The sequence below is a fragment of the Cryptomeria japonica genome, chromosome 10 (assembly GCF_030272615.1).
Source record: "Cryptomeria japonica chromosome 10, Sugi_1.0, whole genome shotgun sequence".
Taxonomy (NCBI): domain Eukaryota; kingdom Viridiplantae; phylum Streptophyta; class Pinopsida; order Cupressales; family Cupressaceae; genus Cryptomeria; species Cryptomeria japonica.
Window position 1 is genome coordinate 429,796,068 of NC_081414.1, and position 17,154 is coordinate 429,813,221.

At 38.4% G+C, this 17,154-nt stretch overlaps 1 protein-coding gene across 6 annotated transcripts in view; it reads right to left on the reverse strand.

The window, feature by feature from the left end:
- LOC131075666 (uncharacterized) overlaps positions 1 to 17,154 on the reverse strand; it is a 103,193-nt gene that overhangs the window by 34,575 nt on the left and 51,464 nt on the right. For all 6 annotated transcript variants that reach the window (XM_058012523.2, XM_058012514.2, XM_058012539.2 and 3 more), the window contains exon 4: positions 1,817 to 1,889. In XM_058012523.2, the coding sequence (XP_057868506.1) occupies positions 1,817 to 1,889 (73 nt within the window). The remainder of the gene's footprint in view (positions 1 to 1,816; positions 1,890 to 17,154) is intronic.

Below are 17,154 nucleotides of genomic sequence, written 5' to 3' on the forward strand. Positions count from 1 at the left end.
GGACCTATTCACATGTTAACTTAACTTAGGTCCTCGGTGTCATTCTAGAAGTTAGTTATAATGAGGCCATGTTCACCTTATTTACTATTAGTTTCCTAGGCTTTTAATATTTTCATTAGGCATTTAATGTTTTTCACAAGATAGTTTCTCATACTACATCTCACCTTGCCTTTATAAGCAAGGACTCTTGTACATTTGTAACATATCCCATTTGTCATATCCCAATATTCAAGCAAGTTCATTATCTTGCATACTCTCTTGTGAAAGGCATCTTTGTTTTTTTTGGTGATCCTAGAATTTGCAGCTCCTACAATAAATTCTTTATCCTCTTAACTTTCTCCCAATAGGCGCACCTACCATCCTATACCTAGGACCTTAATTCTCAATAAAGCATGTTTCAGCTCTTCCTCGAGTCCAGTAAAGGGCTGATAAGATAGATATTACATGAAGACACTTGTTACTTGCATATATATGCATGAATCCACCATGTATACAATGCACGTGTTTACATCCATGTATAAGGATGAATTTATACATTTCTACAGCATAAATCAAAAACAAGAAAACCACCAATGCTCAGACCCTACCCCCAGACAGAGAAAAAAGGAGCTATATACTCATTCAAAATCCTTATATAATTTTTTGTATACATCAGAGAGTTCACAAATATAGCTCAAATGAGCATCTAAGCCAACTAATACTGATATTTAGCTTCTTATGAGCAATAAAAAACTTATCTCCTAAGAGAATTAACATTTAGATAACAACTTTTGAAATCACCACAGAAGCCAAACAATGGAAAACCAATAGTCACCAATTACTTAAAATTTCACCCTAGATGTCACTATTTGGGGATTTGAGTGGGTCTCAACAATGAGAACTCAATTCTTTAACCACTTGATCTAAACCTCTTGGACATTCTTTATATTTTTAAGAAATTTCAAGTAGCCTAATTCAATTTTGAAACAATATTTAAATAAAAGTAAAATATTGCAATGTTATTTTTTTGCCATAGATATGGATTCTAGTGTTAACCACAATATTGAAAATAAATTTCCTTTTTGTGCATATGGTGAGCCCCTTTGTCTCTCTCTATCCAAAAATAGAATTGTCAATCATAAGTATAACTGAAGACGAATATCACATATTTAAACGCATATATACATGTAGAAACATGGCTCATCCAAAGTACTTGAACAAATTTTATTGGCCAAAATCAATAGATGAAAATTTATTTGTTTAGGTTGTACAAAGAGTTTAAGTGAAAGAAATGTCAAGTATTTTACAACCTATAAATATCACATGTGGACTCAGACAGAGAAAATCTTATATTCTTTAAATTTCTAATGATGTAAGTGCAGAAAGATTATTTTTTGTTCGATTTAAATCATATTCACCTAGAGATGTATAGGTGTGGATATGGGGACAGCAGCAGGAACGAGTGTATGGATACTTGTACAGGGACAGGGACAACATTTCAAATCAAGGTAGCAAGAATAAATAAATAAGGGAACAGCTATATTATATATAAATAATCACCAGAAGATATGGAAGCAAGGATGGGAACAAAGTCCTTATCCCAATAATAAAGTTTGCTGAGTCCTATAATGCTTTAAACATAAGCTTCAAAGGATGTTGTGTGAATAATGATGAGAAAAGGCACTAACCATCAACATGTAGATGCATAGATTAGAAGAAACCACTGAAGAGATTGTCTTAGCATCAATAAGTATTTTATAAAGGTGAGGTACTATGGTATATCCTCTGATAAAAACATTCACAGTGTTCAATCAAGTGACCATAAATTAGACTGTACCTGCAATATTATCCGTTTTCCAGAGGTCTCATCACAAGTGAATCTTGTGAAAAATGTCGACTTTTTGAATGGCCTACAAAATACACCAACACAGTCAAAGCTTATTCAATATCACACGTAATGATAAAAGAGGGAATCTCAAAACCAAAAGTGATCATTATCTCACAAATGTTACAAATTCTTACAAATATTACTTTTCCTAAGCTATCGATCTATCACGATTTTGTAATTGTGCACACACCAGCACCAACACATACAAAGTGATTAGAAAACAAGAGGTATAGAAGCATAAAGAGAACAAGTCTAGTTCTAACAATAATACAATCTATAAGCTGGCATGCAAAGAGATAAAAAGTTTTTTGATTTGTTAAAGGAAAAAAGAAAATGAAAAATATCTACACAGGGTTGAGAATGGACCAAATTAAAAAATAGGTAAAAACCATAAAAGGAAACAGCATCTCTAAGAAAAAAAACCAAACGCACATGATGCAGCACACAAGGGCGGATAAGCAAACTGTGGAGTTTTAAGACAGTGGGAGCACAGAGTGATCAATGATGGTATACACTTCAGAAAGCAAGATGACAGGACAAAATAGCTGTGGTAAAGGGGAAGCGAGAAGGATACAAAAAACAAACCTTAAAAAAGGGGAAGCATTTCTTATCAAAGTTAACAGTCCATGATTGTAGGCAGCTTGGAAAATATGCTAGCATTGACAATGGCCCAATGCGTTAATTCTGTGGATTCCAGCAACCTTTATCCAAAACACAAGTTAAGTGGCACAAGCTCTTAAGAATCCAAATGCAGGATAGTGCAGATTGGCACATTAATTCTTGTCTGGTTTACAAATCCTATTGTGACTAATTATTCTACCATCAAGCATTACTTCTACTTTTATGCACCCATAAGAAAGAATCATATATCAAAGTTAACAGTCCATGCTTATAGGCAATTCAGCAAATTTGCTAACCCAAGATACTAGCCCAACGCATTAGTTATCTGGATTCCATTAAAGTTTAGCCATAATACAACTGCAATAGCACAAGCTCTTAATAGTCTGCAGGCATGATAGAGCAGATTAGCAAGTGAATTCTTATGTCTGGTCTATAATTCACTTTGTGACTAATTACTCTATTGTAAAGCATTAGTTTCATTCACATTTCATTTTTTCATAAACCTACCTTGTCCAATTGATAAGGGGTCCTCAAGAAAGAAATTGTAAAAGTATGCCCTATTGTATCTAATTATTTTATTGTCAAGCATTAGTTATGATATAGAGGTAGGGCCAGAAGCTATAGAAAGTGGTATTACATATAGATGCCTAGGTGGTGGGGACTCAATGATGGCCAGAAAAGAAAGGGGTTTTGGGGGCCCATTAACTCGAACTCGATGCAATCATCTTTTTCATTCTTTTTGGGTGTGATATAATCTATTAATGTTCACATTGCGGCAAAGCCTGGAATTAAAAAAGAAAATGCAATGCTCGACTGCATCTACATGGGCGTGACTTTCACGGATATGCTTCCTAGGATTTTACTTAGGATGCTGCTCTTACTTAAACTGCCTTCACGTTTCATTCTGCCTTCCTCGAGAAGTACCCCTTATTCCACTCACAATCAATGTGTGTTTGAACTAAAGGAATTCAGAGTGCATACAATAATATAATTTCTATTGCAATGTCATTTTCCGTTTAATACATAACAAACTTATATAGGAGTTTAATCTCCTACATTATAGGAACCACTCCCTAATAATATGAGTTGTTCTAACAACTCACATACCTATAATCTCTCATACAATTAATAATATATTATCCTATAATATTCTAACAAACCACACTTACAATATTATATTCTAACAATAATATTAAGTTGTTTGTCAACAACTCTATAGCTAACCTAAACACCTATGTGAACACTAATTCCCAACACCCCCCCCTTAGTGTGAAAATGGGGAGCAAGTACATCACAATACTTGATGACCACATTCATTAGCTCATCAAAAATATAAGGTAAGTGTAGGGCCATACACATTTGTTCAGGACAAGTAGTAGTGGAACTAGCCTCACTATGGTTGGTGTACTTTCATCCAAGGATAGGGACAAACACATCTACCCATGGAACCAAGGATAGGGACTAACGCATCTATCCAAGATCTCACATCAAGTTTGGATAAGGACAACCACATCTATCCAACATCAAGGTTATGAACAGGGGCACTAATGCAGGAGCATCCCCGGTTCAGAACAATCTTGCATCAACCAAAAACATTTCCTTTATGTTTTGCTTTTTGTTTGCAGTTTCAGTTTTCCTTTCTATGTGTCCCGGTTTTGGCTCACCGGATCCTGTGGAGTTGGATTCTACTTGAAGACTTGATCATCTTTCTTGCTTTCAGACGACATCGCATTTGGATCACTTTCCGGCAAGATATCGCTACCAGTTATGACAGTTTCTTGTTACCGGTTGTTCCTTTGTTACCGATTGCCTGAGACCTATTCTGGTGATCTACCGGAACCCATTTCGAAGCTTGCGGAGCCTTGGGCGTTGATTTCGATGTTCCTTGGCGTGTGGCCGACCTTCTACGTTTCATCCTTTGGATTTTCTGGAGGAATCCCTTGGCGGAGGCCGACCTTTGTTATTTTCATGTTAGATCTTGTTCTTCGTGTTTTGATCCCTTTTGGGCCAACTGGATCCTTTGGATCGATATATATATTTGTAATTAAGCTTTAGAATGTAATCAATTTGAGAATAAATCAGAGAATCAGATAGCTAGTTTGTACATAGAAGATAGATCCTTCGATTCAAGGTCCCCGTTGTGACCTATTCTACCAGGCCTGTGTGTCGGTATGTTGTAACCGGGTTGTTACCGGTTGGATGTAATCAAATTTCATGCAATCAAATAACCTGTTCTGCATTGCCTCCATCATATTTGTGTGTTTTCGTTGTGTTTACTCTTGCTGACTGGTCCGGATTGATCTGTTTGAGATCCCTCCTTACCGGTGACTGCTTCAGGCACACACATGCTCACAACAATTATGATTGGAGACACACACATCCAATCATAATCACTCAACATCTATGAAAGGGGACAAGCACATCCAATCACTTACATCATCCTATGAATGGGGACAAACACATCCATTCAAAAACAATCAACAATTGTGATTGAGGACAAACACATCCAGCCACAACATAAAAAGTTTGAGAACCAAGTCCTTGTTGTCACATATGCAGAAAACATTATAGATCATTGTCACTCTGATTACAAATGATTTGAGACGGCTACCACTACCACTTGGAAATCAATCCTGACTTTAGTCATTTTGGCACAATAGTTTTGTCACGAATGTAATTTCACAACCCCGTCACTAGTGACTAACGAGAGGATAATCACTCTCAGGGAACCCCTACCGAGGCAAAAAGTGAAAACGAAGAAGAGAATTGTTTCCTCTTATTTGATGAGCTTCCTTTCTTCTTTAAGAATGAGGAAGAGGACATGTCCACAACTGATGAGGTCTTGGATCATCAACAGATGGAAGTCAAGGACGTTGAGGAGCTGCAACATGAGCATGAGACTGAGTTGAAGGTGGAGGAGCATACGGACAGTCTTGTCCTTGATGACAAAGAAGCTGAAATACATGAGGTTGTTTCCCAACCCATGTATGATGCTATAGCAAAGCCTACATTTCAAGAGAAGGAGCCTTTTGTTTCTTCAAGCTATCATGAAGACTGTTGTGAAGTAGAGACATTACATGTCATGGGAGGAAACAGTGGAGAGATTGATGAAGAGTACAACTTTTGCGATGAGTTGGAAGTCTTTTGTTCATCCATTGATGTCAAGTTACCAACCCCTAAATCAAAGACTCATGAGTTGCAGCAACAGCAAAAAGCGGTCCACATACCATCAGTTGAATCGTTAGAGCTAGCCTCTGCTAGCCAACAAGATATCAAAGCATCAGAGCATAGCACTGAATCCAAGGTTGCTTGCTTTGATTCAACATTTTCAAGAGGGTGTCTAATCAGGCATCTAGCACAGATTGAGATCTGTAATTCGTCCCTAGTCATGCTTACCTCTGAGCATGAAGTTGAGCGTCATGGAGAGCAGTTTCAGTTCACCCATTCATCTCAAGAGGATAAAGTTCAAATGTGGGAGAGCTTCATTGTTCTCAATCTTTGGGAGGCATCCCAACAACTTGTTGGGTGCCTATCATTTTTCTTTTTCTGGTTGGTTGTCCAAAAGCATGAAGAGCATCAAAAGCTAGTCAAGAAAGGCAACTATTTTGATAAGCCAGTCAATGGCTTTGTTTAAACTCTTTTCCATATAAAGCAATGTAAATATTAGATTAGAGGTTGTTTCTTCTTTCATAAGTGTTTTTGCACTTGTTGCATTCTCCTTAAGAGGGTGCTTGCTCTAGTTTCCAGCTTCCCTCCAAGTGTTGACACGCACATGTTGTTGGGTCCTTCTAGTGACTCAGTGCCCAATGGATGCCTAAGGCTTCTGGATTTCATGCTTAGCAGGCAAGCATCACGCAGAGGTCGTCAAAATGTTGTCATTTTATGACACCCTTAGTTCATCAGTGAGAACCAATCAGAGATTGTTCTATGGACCAATGCTGCCCCAATTGATCAAGGAAAGAAATAAGGGAATCCTGAAATGTGAATCGTTGTCTTGTAGGGAGGCGAAAGTCTTCCAACACCAGAAACCCAAGTTTCCCAAGTCTTCCAAACCCCAGAAACCCAAGTTTCCCAAGTCTTCCAAACCCCAAAAACCCAAGTTTCCCAACTCTTCCAAACCCTGGAACCCTGGAATCCCGAAATTCCCAAGTTCCTAAGCCTTTTCCTCCTCGGACCCCGAAATCCTGAAATTCCCAAGTTCCTGAGCCATTTCCTCCCCGAAATCCCGAAATTCCCAAGTTCCTAAGCCTTTTCCTCCCCGGAATCCCGAAATTCCCAAGTTCCTAAGCCTTTTCCTCCCCAAAACCCCAGAATCCCGAAATTCCCAAGTTCCTAAGCCTTTTCCTCCCCGAAACCCTGGAATCTTGAAATTCCCAAGTTCCTAAGCCTTTTCCACCCCGAAACCCCAGAATCCCGAAATTCCCAAGTTCCTAAGCCTTTTCCTCCCCAGAACCTCGGAATCCCGAAATTCCCAAATTCCTAAGTCATTTCCTCCCCAGAACCCCGAAATCCCGAAATTCCCAAGTTCCTAAGCCTTTCCTCCTCGGAACCCTGAAATCCCAAAATTCCAAGTTCTAAATCCCTTTTCCTTCCAAACTTTGGAAACCCAAGTTTCCCAAGTCTTCCAACTTCCGACAACTTGCAACAATTCCAGATGGCGTGATCAACACTCAAAGTTCTTAATGCTCCACAAACTCTTGCGACTTGTACACTTTCTTTCATGGAGCTACAGGAGCGCATTTAATGATTTTTGCAGGATTTCCATCAAGTGGAGTACATGGCCATGCTTATTTATGGTTACTTGTTGACCTTCGTGTTAGGCTTGCATGCTCTGACTTTGGAATGTCAAGCAATCCACCTTCTAGAAGTACTTTTCTTCTTGGGTGATGGGAATGGGTATGGGATAGACTAGCCTAGTCTATGCTCTTTGATCCCTTCCTTGGATCACCAAGTGTTCTAGCTACACCCTAGGGTCTCTATGACTTCCCTTTCTTGTGGAATCCCCTGACCTTGCCCAATCCACCCACCAACAACTTGCAATGCTTCTCCTAAGGTCTCACCTACTCATGAGATTCAATAGAACCCTTATTTAGGCTCATAAGGGTTTGGCTTGTCCTACACCTTCTTAGGTCCTAGCAAGGATAGGACAGGTTTTAGGCATGGTTTACCATCCATTCATGTGCCCCCAAGAGGTTTAGGCCTTCCTATTTGTTACCGATCTCACAATTTTGCCTCTATCCTGCAAAATAGGGCTACAAGGAATGAGCCCAATTAGGCCTCCATTCCGGACTTTTAGGGCTCCCTCTTGCAAACGATGACCCAACTTGTGAAACTCCCCAAAAGGACTGTTGTTCAATTGGCAAAAGCTCAAAGATTTTCCAGGTTTTGGGACTCCAAGTGTCCGTACACTGCCCTGGGTAAATTTTGGGGTTTTTAAGGGTTTTTAAGAGGGTTTTTTAGGCCTGCCAGGGTCACAGTGAAGGTTTAGTGTTTTTACCACCTTGTCTGGATTGGTGGAAGCTCCTCCTTCTCACCAATGGTGCTCCACACACCCCTCTACAACTGCTCCAAAGGGTGCATCCTCCTCTGACCTTCCTTGCTCTCACGGACCTCTGCAACCTTTACCCTTCCTAGCCGGGCACTGTCCAGTCTCGCCTAGGAGTGGGTCTTTGGATGGCTTCCCTACATCTTCAAGGGCCTTGCTTGCTCTGAGGTAATGTACAGGGTCTGCACTCCTATTCCCCATGGTTTCATGGTGTTTCCACAATGGGGATAGGAGTTGTTAACCCATAGACTCAAAACAGTCCAAAACTGGACAGTGAAAGAGTGTTTTACAAAATATTTACAAAAGACTCAAAACCTGCACAACACTCTAAAACTAAATGCTCAAAATGGAAGAGTAAACACAACACAAAGCTTTCAACACAGTTTAGTCTGCAAATCAATCCATTATCACTCTCTGATGCTCCATTTGTGCCGACTGGCAACCAAAATTACAGTCACAGTCAAGGTCTCTTTTCTTGGGCCGTACAAAACTAACATCCAACCCATCATTTTAGGGTTTGAAACTATATATAGTATCCTTTCCTCGGTCTGTGTGCCAAAATTAGGGTTCTCCACGCTAAGCTAAGGGTTTTGACCTATTAGGTGGAAAAGTTGCTTGACAACTTTGAAAAGTTGTCATGCAACTTTTTGCAACCTTTGAGCAACTTTTGCAAAGTTGCTTTTCTTGACTCCTAGGCCTACATTGGGTTATCCTCTGGACACCACTATGCTAAAAGGACCCCAAACTCATCAATGGCACACATAACCTCTCCTCCACAAGAAAAGAGAACCTAGGACCTATTTAAGACTAATGAGCTCATGGCTCTTATTATATTTACAATGGCTTCTTAAAGAAGCAAAACACCAACAAAAACCAAAAGGAGGAGGACCTTAGAAGGGTGCTCCTGCACCATTGGGATTGCCTTGTCAAGGTATGGTCGGGTTGCTTGCATGTACACCATGTCAGGTGCATGCACTTCCCTGCATTCGTTGACTAACATTCCTCTGCACACACAAGGGTCAAGGCTTCTCTTCCTTAACCAATGGTCTCTCCTTTGCGACCAGTTTTCTATATAAAGGTTGTTAAGCCTCATTGTAAAGGGTTCTCTCCCTGTTGGCTTGAGCTATTCTATGCTCTTTCACTTCTCTTGAAGACTTGTATTTTTCTTGCATTTCTGCAACTGTAAGTTTGGCCATTGGCGTTATAATGAGTGTAAATCATCATTCTTGCCTTACTTCAACTTATGCATGTTGTGTATGTGTTCTTACCTTCATTATAAGTGTATGTTTGTGGCTTTCTCTCACATATATGTTGTGTTAACCTATTTCTAGGTGTCACTTGTGGGAAAACTTCTCCCCTCTTGACATTCAGCAAGTTCTAACCTCCATACATGCATTGAGGTCATTCATGCAACCGAAGTTTGTACATCTTCACGGTATTTCAATTGATTCTTTGTGTCATTTCGGGTGGGGAGAGGAACATATCTTATCTTGGTGCATCACCTCCTTTCATTTTAGCATTTCCTTCTTCCCTTTTCCTCTGTGAGTTGTTAGGATAGGTTTAGAAGTAGAATTTGGAGTGTTGAGTTGGTTCAACACCTATACTTGGATTGAGAAGGAAGTCGGCCTTCTCCGGAGATTCAACCCCCATGCACAAGGTCCCACACTTCGGGGTTGTTTCCATGTTTCACAAGGTTGCTGAGTTGATAGCTCAGCAAGGGTGCAAACTTTTGTGACAACAATAATCAAACACTCCAAATATTCACCAACAGCTGAACACCGCTTCTAAAGTATGTGCACTCTCCCTTATGACACTCGAGCACAACATGAATGATAACACCTCTTAATATAACAACACACTATTTAGCCTCTTCTTATGCCAAATTTTGTGTGGAGAATCTTGTCCTTCACTGAAATTGTCCTGCCAAGCAAGAGATGTGCATCAACCACAAGCTTATCATCATTATCATCTAAATTTGTGAGAATGATGGCAAGTCTAATGGCGACCTCAACAACTACACCTTAACGTTAGTCCCGATCGCTCAAAATAATCTAATCTATCACAAGATTAGGATCCAGTCCTTGCATGCATAGTTTTAATTTATGCGCTAAAACGTCTAGCATAGATCAAGTCCAACATCCCCAGGGAAGTGTCGACCCAATGGAAAGTGAAAAATCACAGATAATCTTCGCCATTGGAACTTTAAGCTCTACAATTTATTTCTGAATACAAAGATGCAGAGCATTGAGATAGTGTCTTCGATCACATTCAACACAAGCAAACACTTACATCACCTCTGATATATGATACCTCTCTCCACCACTAACTTGTGAATTTCAAATGCTAAGATTTTTGGCCCAGCGCTATACGGTTTGCTAGTGGGCACTTATATTTGGTAAGATGGCATCATTTTTGCAGCAGCAATCACCACATTTAGTAATTAATAGCTCTGCAGGTTGTGGCAACGACACAAATCTAATATATAGCTGCTCCAATAGAGTCAATCTAAAATGTACTTGGCTGTATATTTCAAAGTAGGAGGGATTGTTAGTGGGATCCAGAAAGCACAAGATATTGTGATAAAAGAACAACTCTTCTTCTCAAATAACAATAGACGGAGCCTCAAATAAAACAATGGACAGACAAAAATAACAATGGACTCTTAATAGCTAAACAACATAAAAAAATTCAATACACTCACCTAAAATATCAGCTATCAACTATCAATTACACTATCTTGTAAAAGTTACATCTTGCATACTCTCATCTTCCCGAGCATTCCCTTGAGGGAACTAACCTAGTCCTGCTCTGATCCCATATTGGATTTTGGAGTGCACACGATAATATAATTTCTATTTCAATGTCATTTTTCGCTTAATACATTACAAACTTATATAGGAGTTTAATCTCCTACATTATAGGAACCACTCCCTAATAATATGAGTTGCTCTAACAACTCACATACCTATAATCTCTCATACAACTAATAATATATTATATCATAATAATCTAACAATAATATTAAGTTGTTTGTCAACAACTTTATAGCTAACCTAAACACCTATGTGAACACTAATTCCCAACCTGAACTTCGGGCGTACTTTTATAAACCTACCGTGTCCATGTGATAAGGAACACTCACAAAAGCACTCATCAATATAAATGCATACTAGCAATTGCATGTTCCTGCCATGACAAATTGAAAATTTAAAAGAAAGTCAATTACCTAGGTTTAAAGTGGTAGAAACCTATAAAAAGCTCTCAAAATAAAAAATTACAAAATATTCTTAAAAAATAGAAAAAAGCCTCGAGATGTTGACAAACTAATACAATAGAATCGAATTTATTATATAATTTCAATCAAGCAATCTCAAGTCTAGAGTATAGACTTTAATGTGCCTCAAGGATATATCCCTTAGGTTTATATGCGTCCCCCAAAATGCAAACATCTCATGAACAGCATGACAAGGACAAAATGTCTCCTTGTCATTCCTACCACCTAGACCCCAACAAGGGGACAACCCTAAGGACATCTCCGAGAGATGTTCGGGGATGCTTTTCCATTCTTGGAATGGTTAGGGGACCTTGAAACATCCCAAGGAAATCAAGGCATACCCAATGTCCAAAATAAACAGCATTTAATTTATTTATTTTAAAGCAAAATATTAATTATAAAATCCTACGCTACACCTAAACCTAAAAGGAGAGCCCACCAAGGCCCCTCAACCTAAAAAACCTTTAAAAATCCCAACCAATATTCCTTTGCAATCACAAGAGAAGAAAAATAGAGAAGAAAAGTATAAAGAAGGGAAAGGAAGAGTAAAAACACAAAATCAACTCCCTCAAGTATGTTCCCCATTCCCATTGATCACTCATATTCACATTTTCGGGAATCCAATTCAAAGTTCCAATTAATTCATTTATGAGGCCCTTTTTTTGTTTTTCTTTTCAATTTCCATAAATACTAGATATTAAATAATGCTAGATAGAATTGCGACTTTTCAGTATCCTTTGCTTCTATTCCTCATGCAACCTTATGTAAGAAATACAAAAGGAAAATCCTTGTGTTTGTAGCAACCAGTGATTTTTTCTTTACTGATCAGTGGGTTTTATTGAGACCTCATCTATAAAAAATGAAAAAAGATGATTAACTAACTGGACAAAATTAGATAAAAGCCAGAACAAAACATACAGCTTTGACCAAAAAGCTAAAGAAGACCTGACTAGGCTATATGATTGAAAAAATGAATAATACAAAACACAATGATGACCTGGCCAACAAAGACAAAAACAAACATTAGACTGCATTCTAGGGCTTTTACAGCCCAACCCTACGCACCAACACCTTGAGTACAAACATCACCACCACTGTGCGCATAGCCACCAATCCCACCTACAAACCCACCAATGCCTTCTCCCTACCCTAACATAGATTTATGCTTGCAATCATCCAAATGCCTGAATTATACCATCGACATTGTCTCGGTTCTTTTAGAGGTTCAAACTCCTTCTGTTAGAGAGGGCAAAGATAACAGACTAGTGATCACTAGCTTTCCATGCTTGTGCAATGCCACAAGATTTTTAACCACCATTGCTAGGTCCATGTAGAAGTCAAAAATGTTCCCATGGTTTCTCAAAATAGCCAACAACACCTGCTTGAGCACACTGGAATCAACATGCCAATGATAGGAAGTTCCTCAGCACTAGAAGAAGATAGAGGTACTTCAAAGTTAGGAAGCAAAACCTACAGCACAAAATCTTTGATTTGTTTGTGCAGCAACAGCATCATCAATCTCTAAATGAAATCAGAGGCAATTGATACCTAGGAAAGAAAATACATGAGTTCCATAAATCTTTAGTGCCCAATCCAAATTTAAGCAATTTGCGAACCCCCATATCCAAACAACAGAAAATGTTGCATAAACACCTCAAAGATCACACCTATAGATAGACAGGATTGCAAACTCACCCCAAAGTCCTCATCACCATTCTTACATCCACCGTCAAGAAATAAGGTAGATTTTAGCAAAGCTACCTAGTTTGTTCCTTTCTTTTACCTCATCATTTAAAAACACATTTATGGTTATACAGTAAGATTTTTAGTAAGATAATTTTTCTCCTATTCTATAAAGTTTATAAGTAGATATTAAGAAATAATATTTATATTATTAAATTATAGTAAATAAATGACTAAAATTTAATATTTTGTGGCACTATGAATTGAATATATTTGGAAACTATACAAAATTTTGTTATTTTTACCCTTTAACTTTTTGGCCCATATTTGGGGAAAAAGATAAGCATCTATTTATTTACAAAAATAAATTAAAGCATCTTTAATTTAGAAATTTTCCACAAGTATCTTCTTCATTTTGAAAAAGTTTTAAAGCATCTTATAATTTAGAAAAATGTAAGCAGTTGGTAAGACGATCTCTATCCAATGAAATTTTTACCAAAATAGTTATTAATTAGAATTTTAAAAGATATTGTATTAGATTTACGAATAATAATTGTTTGAGGGACAATTTTAAACCATTCCACATTTAAAAAGAACACAATTTAAAAAAATTTATCATAACAAAGATTCAAATTTTTTTGGTATTAAAGTCGGATGCCATAGGCTCAAAGTTTAAAGTATTTAGAATGTTTGCATTTTTAAAAAATTATTATAAAATAGTAAGTTTTTAAATTTATCATCTATCATATTTTTTTAATTGACCTTTTTTTGTCCAAATTTATCGTTACAATATAAACCATTTTTTATTAAAGTTGCTACCTTGCCTGCAACAAAACAAGCACCATTGCACAAAAGAAAAGAAAATGAAACATACTCCCAAACAAAGAAGACCAAATAAATGCAAAGCCCAACAAGACATTATTTAAAATCAGATCCATCTAAAGCCTTCAAACACACAAGGAGAATGATAATTCATCCGTCCTATACTCAACTACATTAACTCTGTGTGTGTGTGTGTGTGTGTAGAAAAAGAGTGCCAACCAAAAGATAAGACTAGATCTGAAATCCCAAAACCAATAAGTACTACAAACACAACTTAAGGAGGCACATCTAAAGTAAAAAGACGACCTAAGGCAGACCAAGAATTTACACAATCACTAACCAGGGCAAAGAAGGGAGCCTGATCAATCTCAACATCGGCAAGAAGATCAACAAACTTTTGTATTTGCTAAGGCAAGAGGTGAAGAAAATGCAATTCAAACATTTTCAATGACTGTTATCACAAAAGCTTGCACCCTTGCTGAGCTATAACCTCAGCAACCTTGTGAAACATGGAAACAACCCCGAAGTGTAGGACCTTGCGCAAGGGGGTTGAATCTCCGGAGAAGGCCGGCTTCCTTCTCAATCCAGGTGCAGGTGTTGAACCAACTCAACACTTCAAAACTTACTCAGCCTATCCTAACAACTTGCAGAGGAAAAGGGAAGAGGAAAATGCTTAAAATGAAAAATGCACCAAGATAAGAGATTGTTTCTCTCCCTACCCAAAATGACACAAAGAATCAACTGAAATACCCAGGAGATGCACAAACTTCAATTGTATGAATGACCCCAATGCCTGTATGGAGGTTAGAATTTGCTGAATGTCAAGAGGGGAGAAGGATTCCCACAAGTCACACTCAGAATAAAATTAACACAGCATATATGAGAGAAAAGCCACAAAACATACACCTATGATGAAGGTATGGGAGCATACACAGCATACATAAGTTGAAGGAAGGCAAGAATAGCAATTTCAATTCATTCAAAGGCCAATGGCCAAACTTACAGTTGCAGAAATGAAAGATAAATACAAGAGAAGTGAAAGAGCATAGAATAGCTCAAGCTAGCAGGGAGAGAACCCTTTACAATGAGGCTTAACAGCCTTTATATAGAACATTGGTTACAAGAGTGATCATGACCCTTGTGTGTGCAGAAAAATGTCAGTCTGGGAGTGCAGGGAAGTGCATGCACCTGACTTTCTGTACATGCAAGCAACCTAGCCATACCCTCAAAATGCAACCCGGAGAAGGGTGGATTGACTGACATTCCAAAGTCAGAGCATGCAGACATGACATAAGTAACCACAACAAGCATGGCCCTATACCTCTCTTGATGGAAATCCTGCCAAAATTATTAAATGCACCCATGTAGCTCCACAAAAGAAGGTGCACAAGTCACAAAAGTCATCGGAGCATTTAAAGCTTTGAGTGTTGATCACGCCATCCAAAAGTGTTGCAAGCCGGAAGGAAGTCCGAGGACTTCGGAAACTCAAGTTCCCGAAGTGGGGAAGACAAGGAAGGAACTTCAGAACCTCAGGAGTTCTGGGGAACTAGAGAGAAAAGGCGAGGAGGGAAGGAACTTCGGAACCTCGGGGTTCCAGAGTTCCGGGAAGGAGAAAGGAGATGCTAGGAAAGGAACTTCGGAACCTCGGGGTTTCGAAGTTCCGGGAAAGGAAAAAGAAAGAACTTCGGAACCTCGAGGTTTCGGAGTTCAGGAGAAAAGAAAGTGAATCCTAAGGAAAGAACTTCAAAACCTCGGGGTTCCGGAGTTCTGGGAAGGAGAAGACTAGGAGGGAACTTTGGAACCTCGGGGTTCCGAAGTTCCGGGAAAGGAACTTCGGAACCTCGAGGTTCCGGAGTTCAGGAGAACAGAAGAGGAGGGGGAAGGAAAGGGAGGAACCTCGGAACCTCAAGGTTCCGGGGAACATGAAAGAAAAGGAAGCAAATGGAAATTCAGAACCTCGGGGTTCCGGAGTTCTGGGGAAGAAAGAAAAGGCTAAGGAAGGAACTTCCTCCAAGCAAGAAAACACTTCACACTTCATAACTCCACTATCTTTCTCTTTGATCAACTGGGGTAGCGCTGGTCCATGGAACATATCTCTGATCAGCTCTCATTGATGGACCAAGGGTGTCATAAAATGACAACAATGACCAAGAGCTTCCTTCTAGAGATTTCTATATTCTCAGCTAGGACAACATATTTTATTAAGTCCTCTAATCACAACCAAGGAGTTGCCTTTGACAATAAACTTCATGCATCCAATCAAATCAACTAAGGATAGATCTTCAACCACCTCCACCTATTTCGCTTCATTATTGGTTTTGGGGCCAAGAAAGAAAGATCCCCCCTTACTCACCCTCCACTTGAGAGTATTGTATAACACACCTCACCCCAACTAGACCAAGTTTACCCCTCAAAGCTCCATCAAAGTTTAGCTTAAGGAATCAAATTAAGCATTTCAACCAAGTTGCAGGACTTGCCAGAAACTCACTACTAATCAGAGTCCCCAGGTCAGCAAGGCCAGGCATGTCATGTACCCTTTCTAGAATTAAGTTATCTAGGAGTTTGTAGCCTACTTTTATTTCCCATTGGCTAAGGGTTAAATTTAGGGAGATAAATTAATAATAATATTTTAGGTGGTCCAATAACTTTATTTTGTAATTTTATAAAGGAATGACTTAAATATTATTATTTTTCTCTAAAGTGGGCCAAAATTATTTATTTTATCTAAAAGTATATTCGAACACCTTTGGATATGATTTTTTGTGGGAAAAGATAAATTGATAATTTTTAAAAAAGGAAGGCTATAAGAAGGGTTGGAAAGGAAAAAATATTCATCCTTGCTATTGGTATCAAACGCTTTTACAAAGCTTGAGCATTTTGTTCATCTCCACTCTTGAGGATGAAAACCCCCTCAATTTCCAATTGAAGTGGTTCTACTCAGGATTCACATTTGTGCAAAAAGGGTGCAATATTCCAATCTAAAGATTAGATTATATTCCTTTTAATATTTTAATGGTAAATCATTTATTAAATTTTGGGCCAAACTAGGGTGGTCATACCATTTACCATATCTACCATAATTTGTATATTCAGCATAGCAAACAGTAGTAATTATTTTGAAAGTTTCTTTAAGCATTTTGTAATATCCCAGTTATTTTTTTTGTTTTTTAGGCCAATAATAATCATCCACAAACAGATAACCCGTTAAGGTTAGAAAACATAAACTGAAAACTTGCTGGAAAATGCAACCCTTCCACTTTCTGATCACCAAGTGCCCAATGTGGGAAGGTGAGAGCATACGGTGTTGAGGGGATCGTTAGCTTCAAATAAATGGAAACAATA